General features: G+C 50.8%; 1 protein-coding gene across 1 annotated transcript in view; it reads right to left on the bottom strand.

The window, feature by feature from the left end:
• Nucleotides 1–6,492, bottom strand: part of Sez6 (seizure related 6 homolog) — a 45,954-nt gene extending 39,462 nt beyond the window's left edge. Inside the window, 1 exon segment of the mRNA XM_040749223.1 lies at nt 6,273–6,492. Within this exon segment, the coding sequence (XP_040605157.1) occupies nt 6,273–6,327 (55 nt within the window). The 5' untranslated portion in view covers nt 6,328–6,492.
• Nucleotides 6,493–13,803: the final 7,311 nt, after the last annotated feature.

The following is a 13,803-nucleotide window of genomic DNA, read 5'->3' as shown; positions in this document are numbered from 1 at the left end:
AGGTACAGATGGATACCTAGCCAGGAATCATCCATCCTTCTGAAGTCCAGGGTAGTTGGATTGTGTGGATGCCATCTGTCATATCTAGCTCATTCAATTAATATCAGAGGAGAAAAAAAAGTCAGAAGTCTCTATTCTAGCTAGAGATGTAGATGTTAGTTATTAGCTTGTCCCTAAACTAAGTTCCTTAAGGCCAGGGCTTGTGTTATGGTGTGGCTTTTAATAGGTGCTGTATAGAGGGATTGTTGAATAGAGCATGGAGGAATGGGTGAGTAGTATTTGCTGGGTGATCAGGATAGGGGAGGCAGGAGAATGGAGACAGACAGGACAGAGTGACAGTCTGTAAAGGCAGGGGCAGTTAAGGCGTGTACAGGAGGATCCAGCATCCTCCCTGCATCTCCTCCCCTCTTTCTCATGCTTAGTCAGTCCCTGCTCATCTCTTGGCAGAGCCCCTTGTTCCTGCTGGTCCCAGCCAGGACCTCCCACCTCACCCCTTCTCTTCCTGCCAGACGCCCTGCCAGCAAGGCTGCATGCAGGCTCTGCAGCCAGAGCCGGGATTGTTGTTGGAGACGTGGCAGGTTTGTTTGCTCCCAACCCCTCCGAGAAATCTCAACAATCAATGGCCAACAACACTCTGCCTGTAGCTGCAGCATCGATCCTCTCCCCCAGAGGGCTGGCGGCTGGACGGCAGGTAGGTAGTTGGAAGGAAGGTGGGGAAGGCTTTGGCCTTCCATCTGGGAACTGGGCCTCAATAGAGGCTGAGGGGGTGGGATTACCCAAGATGCCAAGACAGGTGGGACTAGTCCTCTTATTTACCAAGGCCCTCAAAGGGCAGGAGTTACTATGGACTTTGGGGCTGAGATGTTTCAGTCCTTTGCCATTAAGGATAGAGTAGGATAAAATGTCTGTAACCTGCTACAATAAAGACTGCAAATAGATATCACCAGGAAAGTAACTGTCAAGGCCAGAAATATGTTAGAAGAAAGTTATGGACCATTTATGTCTTGAGTCTGTCAGACAATATGAGCTTGAACTTGGTCTATGAAAGGCAAGCAATAGCTTCTATTTCATGGAAATGATATGAGGGGCAATGAGCAAATGTACATAAGGCATGTAGAGAGCCTGCCGTGTCCTAAGAAACACTTGCTGTTATTGTTGCTACTTATATTATTTGAAGAGTGGCGTTCTAGGTTCCTGTTTGCCTATACTACCACTCTTCTCTAGGCTAGAAGAGACAGACTCCTGGCTGATGCAAGGCCTTGCAAAATGGGCAGGCACTCTGGGGAATCTTTTCTGTTCACTAGCCAGGCAGCCCAGGGTAAGTGACTTCATCTCCCCCAAACTCAGTTTTCCCATCTGTAAAGTGGGGATACCAACCTCTTAATGTGAGCATTAAGTAGAAAAAGAGTAGAAAAGGCATGATCTTTGAAGCCTGGGCCCCTGTGGGCGAGGGTGTTCTCTGGGCCAGTCCTCACAGCTCAAACCATGTTCGTGCAATGAACAAGCAAATGATGGATGGAATGAATGGTTGGTGGCTGAACCCCAGCGTCTGCTTTGTTTAGGAGCTGAGAAAGGTTCATGGACCTGCATTACTATTTATATCACTTGTAGGCTTTCACTACTCCTTTCAAGGGCATATCTGGTCTCAGAGCCCATATTGGTCCCTCCAGGCTGTGTAATGGTTTCTGAAGCTTGATCGGATGAGTGCACTCAGGAGCCCCAGTCCTTAAGTTCATATAAGGCTTCCCTCTTAGCCAGACGTGAACTGTGGAAGGGGCTTTGAAAGGCTGGCCCCCATGTTTTCTGGGCTGATTTCCACCCGTGCAATTCTTACAAATTTCTTAACATGTGTTTAATGTGTGCCATGTGGTAGGCCCTGAGCCACTGGGGACACAAGCAGCGAAAGCACTAAGGGATGACTGAGAGAAAGCTTTACCGCATTAAGAATGGCCATCAGGCCCTGCCCCCCTAAACCACCTAAGGCTGATGGCATGACAGTTTAATTTGTAGAAGGAAAAAAAACTAAGTAAAGGCTGTAATTTACAGGCAGAATAATTGGCCAACTGTTAGGAAAAGGGGAAAAACTCAACATACAATCTATGCAAAAATAGAGTGCTTGCTACACAAACTCAGCTTCAAGACACAGCCCCAGCTGCCAGGGGTCTATCATTCCATTCTAATCAGAAAGCTGACCCCTAAGTTCTTCCTAAATGGGAATTCTGGAGCTGCCCAAGACATATGGGGTGAGTAGACTTACTGTCCTCTTCTCTGTGTTGTTGCTACTGGAAGGGGTATCAAGCAACCAGCAAAAGCTCCTATGCAACAGTTCGGGGACCAGAAGGGGCAGCAAACAGACTGTGGAAGCATGGACAAGCCCTCTAACCCAGGCTAGAATGCACACTATGCCAAGTACTGACATGCGAGCCAAACCATACTTGAAGCATGGAGTAGACTAACCATTCTGGACAAGGAGAAGGGAAAAATATCAGGTAGAAGAAACATGAAGGGTCCAAACGCTACTGAGTACTTGGCTAGTCTGAAGAACTAATGTGGAGATTCTTTGACCTGGCTGGATTAGTCATCTTTCTGGTATGATGTTGCTGCCTGTTGGAACTGGCCTTGGAGACCTCCTAGGACCTGCTTTCTACCTCCTGGCTGTGGACTAGGGCTGGCAGCTTTTCCTGTTCTAGGTGACTCTTATTTATAGAGCTTACCCTCTTACATGGGAAAAACCAGGCTTGGCAATGGTGAATTTCACACTGAAGGCTCCAGAGAGTGGAGGTCTAGTGAAGCCAAGGACACGGTAGGCTGGGCTCTTCACCATCTGGCTGGGAGGCTCCTTGACTGAAGTTACTCCTGTCTATTGCTCCCTTTTCTCTCTGGGGAGGCTGGAGGGTGGAATAATGAACACTGATAGTTCTTCCCTAATGGGGGTGCAAGATTCCTAAGCTGAGCCCCACCTAGAAGATGGGCTTAACTGGAGCTGGGAGAGACCAGAGAGCTTGGACACAGAAGGGCTGGCGGAGGCCGGAGGACTGGATGAGAGGATAAGGAGACAGCCTTTCTGATTTGCCCCCTCTGTTCAGGCAGACACATGGGGGGGGCATGGAAGCTCAGTTTCTAATTAAGCCCAGCCCCATTGTCTTCTTGCTCCCCATTAGTGCCCCACAGCATCCCCAAGGCATTTTAAGCTGCCACCCTGCTGTGGAGGCTGGGATGGCCGCCAGGGCCTGCCAAGCTTGATTCGCTTAGGCCCGTGAGGGGCAAAAAGCCAACTCAGAGTTCTCCTCCTCTCAGGGCGGTCTCCTCAGAAACCCAGCAGGGTTCCCTGCCTGCCATCCACCTCTGGGCCTCTGAGTGGAATCCAAGCTATTTCCCACCCACCGGCCTTTGTCCCCACCAAGAGCCCTCATCCTGAAGTGCCAGGCTAGAGAACAGGAAGCAGGGATGCTTTCTTCTGAAGCAGCCCCCAGACTCAGCAATATGTTGTCAGAAACAAGCACCAACCAGAGTTTCACCTGCAAGCTGTGATTAGCATTTTAGGTTAAGTCAGTACTAGGCTGTTAGCCCTTGCATCAGTGGGGATCCTAGAAGCCTAATCCTCCCCCTCCTTTTTTTTCTCCCACACACTATCCCCAGTTTCTGGAAGAATAAGCAACCGAGGTTTGCTATTTCTGGTTCCCCCCATTTTTCTATCACACTCTGCAGAGAGCAGCGTGAGATGGAGCCCTGGGTCCAAGGTCACATAACTATAGAGGCAGCTTCTGTACCTGGAGACCTAATCCCACCCCAATCTTGGCTGCTTTTACCTTCACAATCTCCCCAGGCCACATTCACACACGCAGAGTTTAATTAACTTTATTGATATTCAGAAATTAAGAGAATGACTAAAGGTAATTGCTCATTAAAAATCATTAAACTGACACAGCAGGCCTAGGCAGGCACAGCTCCTGCCGAACTGTCTTCTCCCCCACTGTGGCAAGACCTCCCTGGCACTTCCCATGGGTTGGGAGGACGCCCCATGGTCTGTAATGCCTGTCATACCTGGAACCAATTACATCTAAGAGGCCAAAAATGAAATAGGGAATTGAACGTGTGGGGTGGGGGCACTACCCACCTATTTCCTTGATTTTCAGGGCCTCTGCCTACCCTGGACTACTGAAGGTTGAAGGTTCAGGCTACGGCTGACTGCATCCTGTGGCCTGAGTCCCTCTTTGAGTCCCTCAGAGCTCTGAGGTCTCCCAGGCTGCCAGGCTGCAGGAATGCATCTTCTGACCAAAAGACTTACAACCTAAGACCTTCACTCCTCCAGTCTCTCCTTTACTAAAGTCTCAGGAACCCCAGATAGCCAAGTGAGCTACCTCCCAAATGAGAGGGCTCAGACCCTAATGGGTAACCTTCTGCTGGGTTCAGACTTTCTCACCTACCGGGCTTGCCACTGCTTCCAAATGCTCTCTTTCTACCTATGAAACCCACCAGAAAGGCAATCCCACAGCCCCGGGGAGTCTAATGAGTCACAGAAGGACACTGCTGGGGACACAAACTTCTGGTCAGAGAGGGTAAATTCCTCCCAATCAGAGCCTCCACACGTCCAAGTCAGGCTGGACTCAGCCGTGCCAGCTGCAGACCTGTGGTCTCTTTTCAACCTGCAAGGAGCTAGCTGCACACTAGTGGCTTAACTGATGAATAGTCACCCAACACTCAGAGCTCCTGAAGTGCAGACATCCTGGGACCTGCGGAATCCAGACCACATTCATACCCCATTCCAGAGAACCAACACAGACTCTGCTCAGGGAAGGAGCCAGTATGAGGCCAGACCCCATACAGGTCAGATATCCTTAGATTATTGCCGGGGGGGGGGGGCTATCTTTTCATCCCTTCTCACTCCTGGAGTGGGGCTTGTGAAATTCTTCCTCCTCCTAGCAAGGTGAACATACCATTCCAAGTTTTCCTAGCCCCAGGAGGAGTCAGTATGAGCAGCCAGATGGGTTGAGCAAAGACACGGTCTGCTTGTGGGTAGAATTAGAGGTTCAAAGACTTGATCCCGAGCCCCTAGGGCAGGAGAACAGTTGCTTGCTACCAGCCCAGCCCAAACCAGCCTTAGTGGGGCTGATCTGACCTCCAAACTCTCCGCCTAGGAAGATGGAGTCAGAAGGTTAGAAATTCCCCTCCCTCCATCCTCCACAGCAAACGCTAGGAACCATAACCATATGGCGAGGGACTTTGAGTCCCAAGTCTAAGTGTGGTTTTGCGGACCCCACCAAGCGACCAGTAAAAGCGGAGGACTCGAGCAATTGTAGACTCCGAGACCGCTTGCTTCAGATTAGAATTGCATCCTTGCTGTTTCCAATTCATCTTTCCTCCAAACTCCCTTGCTGCTTACTCCAAGGCCAAGCTTTTCTTGACCGAGACCAATGAAGTTGGGACTTAACTCGAGTCGGGGGCTGGGGCAAACGGTGAGCTCTGCCACCTAGTCTGACACTCTGGGGTCGATAGGACCCGGCAGGAAGGCAGACCCGAAGGGAGGCAGCACTCCGAGCATGTGCGTGTGTGCATATGCATGTGCAATAAAAGAATTTCGGGGAGGACAGTCAGTCCCAGGACCTCCTCAGTCGTTGCAGCTCAGCGAAGAGCGAGGCGACGGACAGAAGGCTCCCAGGGTCCCCGAATGTCTCCCCAGAATTGTGCTCTAGGTTCCAATTCTGACATGACAGTGCCAAGGCGAAGAGAGGTGAGAGACGTCCCAATCCCGGGTCCCGCCACCACCCGTCCAGGTTCCTCTGCAGTGAGGATGCGAGGGGCCCCAGACTCAGCGGCAAAGTCGAGCGAAGTTTGGAGAACGGCAGGGGAGGCAGAACGGCGAGCTGCCAGTTGGACTGTCCGAACTCTGCACCCGCGATCTCCCGCCCCCCCGCAACGCGCCCCAGCGCCCCTAGACGCCTGGAGTGGAGCGAGGTAGCGCGCGGGTGAGCGCGTATGTGCGGGGAGAGGGTGGCGTGATGAATTGCAGCAGAGAAATCCCATTAGATCCAGGGAGATGATTAAAGGCGAGGTCTCGGCCGGGAGCGAATGGCGGGAGCCGCGGCAGCTTCCCGCCGCTGGAGCCCGCGCCCCGCCCGGCTGGGTCGGCGCCGGGAACAGCAGCCGGCGGGACGCGGTGCTTGGGAGGGACAACAAGACGCGCGGAGCGAGGCGCTGGGAAGGTCCTGCTTTTCTACCCCTGGGAGTCCGTGCCCGCCCTGTTCCCGTGGCCGGACGCCGGGGTCCCTTACCGTGAGCCAGAAGCGCCAACAGCGAGGGCAGGAGCAGCAGGGCTGCTGGGCGCATGGTGCTGCTTGCAGCCGCGCCCCGGGTCGGGGCCGCGGCAGGGGCACTGGGGACTCAGAGAGGCGTGGGCACGGGTGGGGGGCAGAGTCGGTCCTCGGGAGAGCAGCGGGGCCGCCGCCGCCGCCAGCGCCTGACAGAATCAGCACCACGGCCAGCGCCTGGCGTCGGCGCCGGGGATCGCCGCGCGGGGCTGAGGGCGGGGGCGCGGGAGGAGCGGCTTACCGTAAAGTCTCAAGCAAAGGCGCAAAGACCCAGAAGCAAGAGCACAGGCTTCTGAGCCATGCCAGTCCTGGAGAAAGGACTGCCCTGCTAATGTGGCACACAGCCCCCGCCTTCCCGAGCTGCCCACGCCCAGCCAAGCTTGCCACCCTCAACTGGGTTAGCAGCTTCCCAAGGTATTTGGTTCTAATCGGATTCTCCATTAACGAGAACAACCCCCTCCCCACTTTTCTCCACCCCACCCTAGTACCTGAAGGCTCCAAGAATGACCTGGGAAGATCTACACTAGTGAGGCAGCTGGTGAGGCCCGCCTGCTCTTGTGGCAGTTCCATCCTGGGCCGATAATGAAGACGGCTTTTGAGTGTACAAAGGACAATAAATTATTACTTTGCGCTCAATAAATGCCAGGGCTCCAGGCAGCTGCATCAGCAGCAAACTGTGCTCACAGAAAAGCTTAATTATCCCGATATTATAGTTAAAAGCCAGTGGCACTTGTGTCCTGGGGAGACATTCTCCACTTGGTAGGAGGCAACCTGGGTCAAGCTGTGGGGTGCTGAAGGCAGCACCCTCAGTCTCCATGCAGCCCTGGATTTCCATACCTGGCTTCCTCTATCCCCTCTGTGGAACCAGAACAGCCACAATGACACAGATCTTTTATGTCAGTACCAGCTCAGATCTCGGAGCTGATGGAGAAAATGAGGCAAGCATGAGTGCCAGGGGTCTTTATGGCTGTTTTAGTTTTACATTTTTATTTAATTGCTTTTTTTTTTTCAGTGCTAGGAACCAGGGCCTCCGAATGATCTTATTCTGGATCTAAAAAGGTGCTCTACCACTGAACGATACCTCCAGCCCACCAAGATTGTTTCAGATGGAGGGAAACTTGAAGGAGGGACAGTAACCAAAGGCTATACCATTTAATAGTATGGAAAAATAAGATTCTATGACTGTTTGTGATCTGAGGAGCCCTAATAAACCATAGGCCAACAACAGGCTTGCCATAATTGTACAAAACTTGAGCCTATTATTTAGACCCAAGGGACCGTGGTTAGGCTTGCTAGAGGAGTTTCCGCTGACTCAGTAGGACGCGACCATGCGGCTGATGTATCTGTAGAGGAGCACAGCAATTTCCTCCATCTCATCCTGAAAGAAGGCGACTTCTGACCTAAGTTTCCTTCCTCAAAGAGTCTTTTGGCCCTTACAGTCTCCCAGCTCTGCTCTGTTGATTCTCTGTAGATCCTTTTGTAGGCTCTGGGGAGCCACCCTGCCTGTTGTAAAGAATCCCAGGCAGCAGGTAGCCTGTGGAATTATCTGGGGAAGATTCTGGGAGAGGATTTTTGGACAGTTGTTTGGAGAAGCGAAGAAAGGGGAGAACAGCAGAAGACTGGGAGGAAGGGGGCCTTTGATGATCGAGTCCAAAGTGAGGAGAAGCCAGGAGATGGGGTGGAAGGGAGGGAGAACAAGGATTGCCAGTAGAGTCCGGGAGCAGGCACAGAAATGTCTGGCGAATGTCATGAGATTCTGTCTTTCTTCCTTGTAGGTATTCCTGAGTGCTTCCTACACCCCTGGGTCTCTCAGGACTACACGACTCTGGGAGATGAGGGTGACCCATAGGGCAGGTTGAACTGTATCCATCAGGAAGGGTCCTAGTGACTTAAAGGCTGCTGGTGGTCTCACTCAACTGTCCTGCCTGTGGGGCTCTGGATGGGCTTGGCCCTACCTACAAGCAGGAAGATAAGCAAGTTCTTTGGGAACCTGCAACATGACCTTCTTGATTGCCTGAGCATTCAAGAGGGGTCCATGGGGTACTACAGTCCCAGAATACAGCCCTCTGCCCTGATCCCAGAGGGTGGGTTTGTACTACATGATTGGAATAATAGCAATGTTTACTGTCACTCTTTTAAATACAGATCTGGCAAACATGGCTTTGTAGAATGGGTTCTCAGCAAGGCTGAGGCAGAGCCCGGACCAAGCTAGGAAGTGGTAGAATTTTTGGTAAGCATCTTTTCTCATGCTTTTCAAAGGGTCCATTCTTCCTAGACCTTCTCATTACCCATAACCGAGGACAATAAAATACCCAAGGGGACAGCCACCCATATTCAAGGCTTACAGTCTGAGAGTTTACACCATTCATTCACATGCACAATGGAGAGTGGCATGGGCTAGTGAGATGGCTCGATGGGTAAAAGACATTTGCTATCAAGCCTGTTGACTGGAATTCTATTCCTGGGATCCACATGGTGGAAGGAGAGAAATGATTCCTGTGTGTAAGTTACTCTCTGGCTTCTGTAACAGACAGACAGACAGACAGACAGACACACACACACACAGAAACCTACGTGGGTGACCTTCAAGGATCTTTTACCATGTCTACACACACACACACACACACACACACACACACACACACACTCACAGAAACCTACGTGGGTGACCTTCAAGGATCTTTTACCATGTCTACACACACACACACACACACACACACACACACACACACACACACTCTCACAGAAACCTACGTGGGTGACCTTCAAGGATCTTTTACCGTGTCTACACTAGCTCTTTGCTCAGAGGATCCTGATTTTCCCTGATTTTCCCCCACGCAATTTTTCACTAGATTGCCTGCTTTGTGTTTTCTTTTTACTAGTTGTTGACTTGGTGAATGCATGTCCTAGCCCAGTGTCCAGCTCATCTTAGATGTTCAGTGAATGCTGTGAATAAACAGGGATGTCCAAAGCCTAAGGCAGGTCACATGATGCCATAAGAAGGCTGTGAGAAGGGGACTTTAATTCAGTGAGGGCTTCTTCACACAGCAGTTCAGCCAAGTTGAATTGCCTTGTGTTTCAGTGAATGGAGGAGGGAGGAGGACACCCAATGGAAGGAGGACAGAGTGGGGATGTGGCTTATGTAGCACTCAGCTTGAGGGAAACTGCCAGATAGCTGAGGTCAGTAGGGAGACTGGTTCCACAGAGCTGAGCTCCCATAGGAGAGTATGAGGACTTGGAGTCATCTGTGGCTAGGCTGTAGGAGGCATTTTGGTCATCTGAGTGACAGGTCATTCTTGGTGGCTACTTTGAAGGAGTTATTTTTTTTTATTTTTTATTTTTTGGGTTTTTGAGACAGGGTTTCTCTGTATTGTTTTAGAGGCTGTTTTGTAGACCAGGCTGGCCTCAAACTCACAGAGATCCACCTGCCTTTTCCTCCTGAGTGCTGGGATTAAAGGCCAGCACCACCAAGCCCAGCTTTGAAGGAGTTATTTAAGTTATGAAGGTATACAAACTAAAACATATCAGTCTGGCATCATTTGGATGGGTTTTGGGTGCTGTGAACAGTGGGGAGAATGGTCCTTCACTGCTAACCTAGGAGGAAGGTTAGAGCTGAAAGCCAAAGAGGGGGCTCCTAGCCACAGTCCAGACAGAAGTGGGTCTCTAACCACATCCCTGGGGAAGCCAGCCTCACTTCTCCAGTTCTAAACAGCCTGTCAGCTCATGGGGTCACAGCCACACTGGTGACTTATTTTTTTTGTTTGTTTGTTTTTCGAGACAGGGCTTCTCTGTGGCTTTGGAGACGAGACTGTCCTGGAACCAGCTCTTGCAGACCAGGCTGGTTTCGAACTCACAGAGATCCGCCTGCCTCTGCCTCCAGAGTGCTGGGATTAAAGGCGTGCACCACCACTGCTCATCTTGGTGACTTATTTTGAAGTCTCTGCTGGGATGACACTTGCTTTCTGAGTGAGAAGAGGAGGAAAAAAATATCCAAATCTACTCTTCTCCAAGGTAGCTTTCAAATCAGATCATCCAATGGGTTTTAAGGTTTTAGGGGTCAGGGGAAGGGGCCTGCCACTTTATCTGAGGGACTGTAGGGACACAACTTTCTGTTCACTGCCACCATCTTCTTGGAGTAAGTCCCCAGACTCAGTGGTTTCTAGTATAGTCAGGGATGTCAGGCCTGGTTTCCTGGGTTACCCAAAGTCAATCAGCCGAGGGTCCTGGCTCTGAGCATTTGCTCCCACTCCAGGAATGGAACCGGATGATTGTGGCAAGAGCCTAGGGTGCACCGAGACAGCAGCAGAAGGTGGTTTGATGTGAACTACTTTCCTTCTCCAAACCCAGGCCTCCAGCCTGCCCCCCCCCCCCCCCAGCTGAGGCCTTTGATCCTCCACAACTCCATAAATGTTTAATGCCACTAGCTGGGCAGAAGTGAAGCAGGTGCTGGAACACGCAGACTGGAGATAGGACTTGATATCCATCCTGTTGGATAAATTATTTGCACATAGGAGTCCTGGGATGGGTGGGAGGAGGCCCTCCCCCGTGATGTGGAGGGAGCAGTCCCAGGGTTCAAGTTTGTGGCACTAATAAATGAAGCTCTTTGACAACCACGATGGGGCTAAAACTAAATGAAGAATCAATTGTAGAAGCCCAACTCTCCTCCCCCCCTACTCCCACCTTCCCACCCCCCGGTTTGATTGAAGGAGAAAGACAGAAAGTTAAATGACAATCAAATGCAAATACAGCTCAACAAACACCACAGCAATTACCAGGCTCAGGAAACACATGGCTTTTGCAGGCAGCAGGGGTTGGCAATTTGGAAGCCTGGGCCTGTGCAGAGGTGATGGGCATGGGGCTATTTTAATGGACAGTTAAATAGATGCAAAAACCTTGCATCTACTTTGCATACATGCTGATGACTGGGGAACTGGGACCCAGGGAGGTTAAGCTACCTTCACAGCTGTCTGTAGGTTGTTTTAGATGGGAAGGGGCCTTGAGTGCTTGGGAGGCAAAGTCAATTTGAGTGCCTGGCCAGTCTCTTTGATTCTATGCACAAGTTGGTACTGAGGTATGAGGATTGAAGTTGAAGAGAGCCCATGGATTACTCTATGAAAGGGCTCCAGGCACTGGCCTTCCAACAACCCAGAGGCTCTGGTAAGAGTGGCCTTCTCCTCCGTATTTGCATAATGCTTTGCATCTCATTTGAATGCTATTAATTTGGTGTCAGGCTAGGTTGGCACGGTGTAAGAAAGAGAACAGCTGGCCTTCTCCCTCCCCTCCGTACCCGGGGGCTTACTCTTCACATAGCCCTCCCCAACCTTGGAGACAGAAGCCTCCACTTCCACTCCCCCCTCCATGTTCCCTGACACACGGAAAGTCTCTTAGGCAAACCAACTCCTAAAAGCCAGGCCACCTATATCGTGGCCAGTTGCACAGTTACACTGAAGGAAGAAGAAATGGTCCCCAAGGGCACCCTTGCCAGGCCCAGAGACACCATGGAGGATGCTGGGGGCCTTCATCTCCCCAAGCAATCAAGGCAGCTTGGCTTGGAAAGTGTCCAAGGATAATAACCAAGAGAGGGAGTGAACAAAGACAGGTGATAATCCCAGAGAAATATGGAAGGCTCTGGAAATAAAATCCTCTGAACTCAGTTGTCCTAGTGCTTGAACTGACATAAAACACATCTGCCAGAGTCATTGTGTTTACAGTGCTGCTCAGGGGCTGCTCAGTGCTGCTCAGTAGCCAGGGTGGTGGCCGTGTGGTAAGGAAATGGGTCCCTGGTGGGTTGAGTGCTGGAGAAGGTGGAAGAGGCCTTAGGCAGGCACACCGTTTAGACTTCCTTGGTCAGTTCAGTGGGCACCAGGGATTCCACGGTAGCCTGGAGATGGTGGCAGGAGAGTCAGGCTTGCCAGTTGGCTGAAACACCCTCGAAAAACATCTGGGTTCTGAGATAGGGATGTGGCTCAGGTGGTAGAGTGCTTGCTTAGCATGCATGACTCCCTGGGTTCAACGCCCAGCACTATGTAAGCTGGGCAAGAGGATCCATGCCTATAATCCCAGCCAGCCTGAGCTCAGATGGGGGAGGTGGAAAGACCCTCAACTATATATCCAGCTTGGGGTCAGTCTGGATTGTAAGAGACCCTATCTTAACACATCCTTCCCATTATACAGTTCAGTTCTCTCTCTGGGGGGGGGCTGCAGCTGAAATGCTCCCTCAGATGCAGATACTAGGGCCAGTGCCACTCATTCTGCTGATACAAACGAGGAGAGGGTTGGTGTGGACAAACATCCCAGGCAGGTTGACTTATACCTGTCCTCCTACCACTCTCTCTGATAGCTGCCCAGCCTGGGCCAAGGTGAAGGCAAAAGGGGGAGTGTCTGTTCTCCTTATGCCCGAGGCGGGACTTGGGGGTTGGTTTGAATAATATAAGAGAATAATGATGTCACCCTTTGGAGCAAACCCTTCTATGAAGCTTGGCAATTGTAGGAGGCATGGGCTTGTAGCTGATTCACATTTTACAGAAAGGCCTGAAGTATTTCCTCTTTAAAAAGATTGCCACATGCATTGAAAGCAAATTCACAATAGATCTGTCTATTCTCCGTTTAAAGGAAGCCAGGCCCTGAGTTCAGTGAGGTTTTCTTCTTCTTCTTCTTCTTTTTCTTCTTTACTTTAAAAAATAATAATAGCTCCACTTATCATTTGCTGTTTGAGGGCATTAAGCCAGGGGATTTAACAACACCTTCACAACAATCCTATGATGCAGGTACAAAGCTGTCATTGTCTCCATTGTACAGATAGGGACATTGAGGCCCCAGGAGACTTGGTGATTCATGGCTACTTAATGGTATAGTTTTGCTATACTGCAAAGGTAAGGAAGAAAGGCCCGTGTCACTGAATCTTTGTGAAGCAGGTGGCAGAGGGGTTGCAGGTTTCCTGGGCCTGGGCTTCTACCCAGAGTTTATCTGCAGGGATCTAGGTCTAGAGGGTCACCCAGGAGCAGGGTCGGGGGGGGGAAGGGGGGCTAGCTGCTTGGAACCTGTAGGGACAGTTAGTTTTTATAATTCATCAGTATATATTCAATTAAATGTCCAGCACTTATCTGGGATCCAAAGCAGACTTCAAGTGCTCCATATTCTCAGAGACAGCACCCAGAAGCAACTGACTGAATGCAAAATGAAAATATGGCTGTGTGGAAGAGAATGAGGAGCATGGTATGGGCACGAAGCTTGTGTGGCCTCTAGGTTGCCCATGGGCCTCTTCACCTGTCTCTCTGAGATTTACCCTTCACTACATACCCTGGCCATTAATCACTCTCTCAGTTATTTGTCTACAGAATGAGGAAGCATTTGTTGAGCACTCTGTATATGCCAGGACCAGAATCCTCAAGGAGCTCTCCAGCCTTGGTCAGAAGATAAGACTCCTGACATGCTGTGGTATAACATGACTGTCTCTACCAGGCTTTGGAGGACATTGAGTCTCAATGTCTCCCTT

The sequence above is a fragment of the Mesocricetus auratus genome, unplaced genomic scaffold (genome assembly GCF_017639785.1).
Source record: "Mesocricetus auratus isolate SY011 unplaced genomic scaffold, BCM_Maur_2.0 Super-Scaffold_100007, whole genome shotgun sequence".
NCBI classification, from domain to species: Eukaryota; Metazoa; Chordata; class Mammalia; order Rodentia; family Cricetidae; genus Mesocricetus; species Mesocricetus auratus.
Note: the sequence above shows the minus strand (reverse complement) of the source record. Positions and strands in the feature narration are given on the sequence as shown.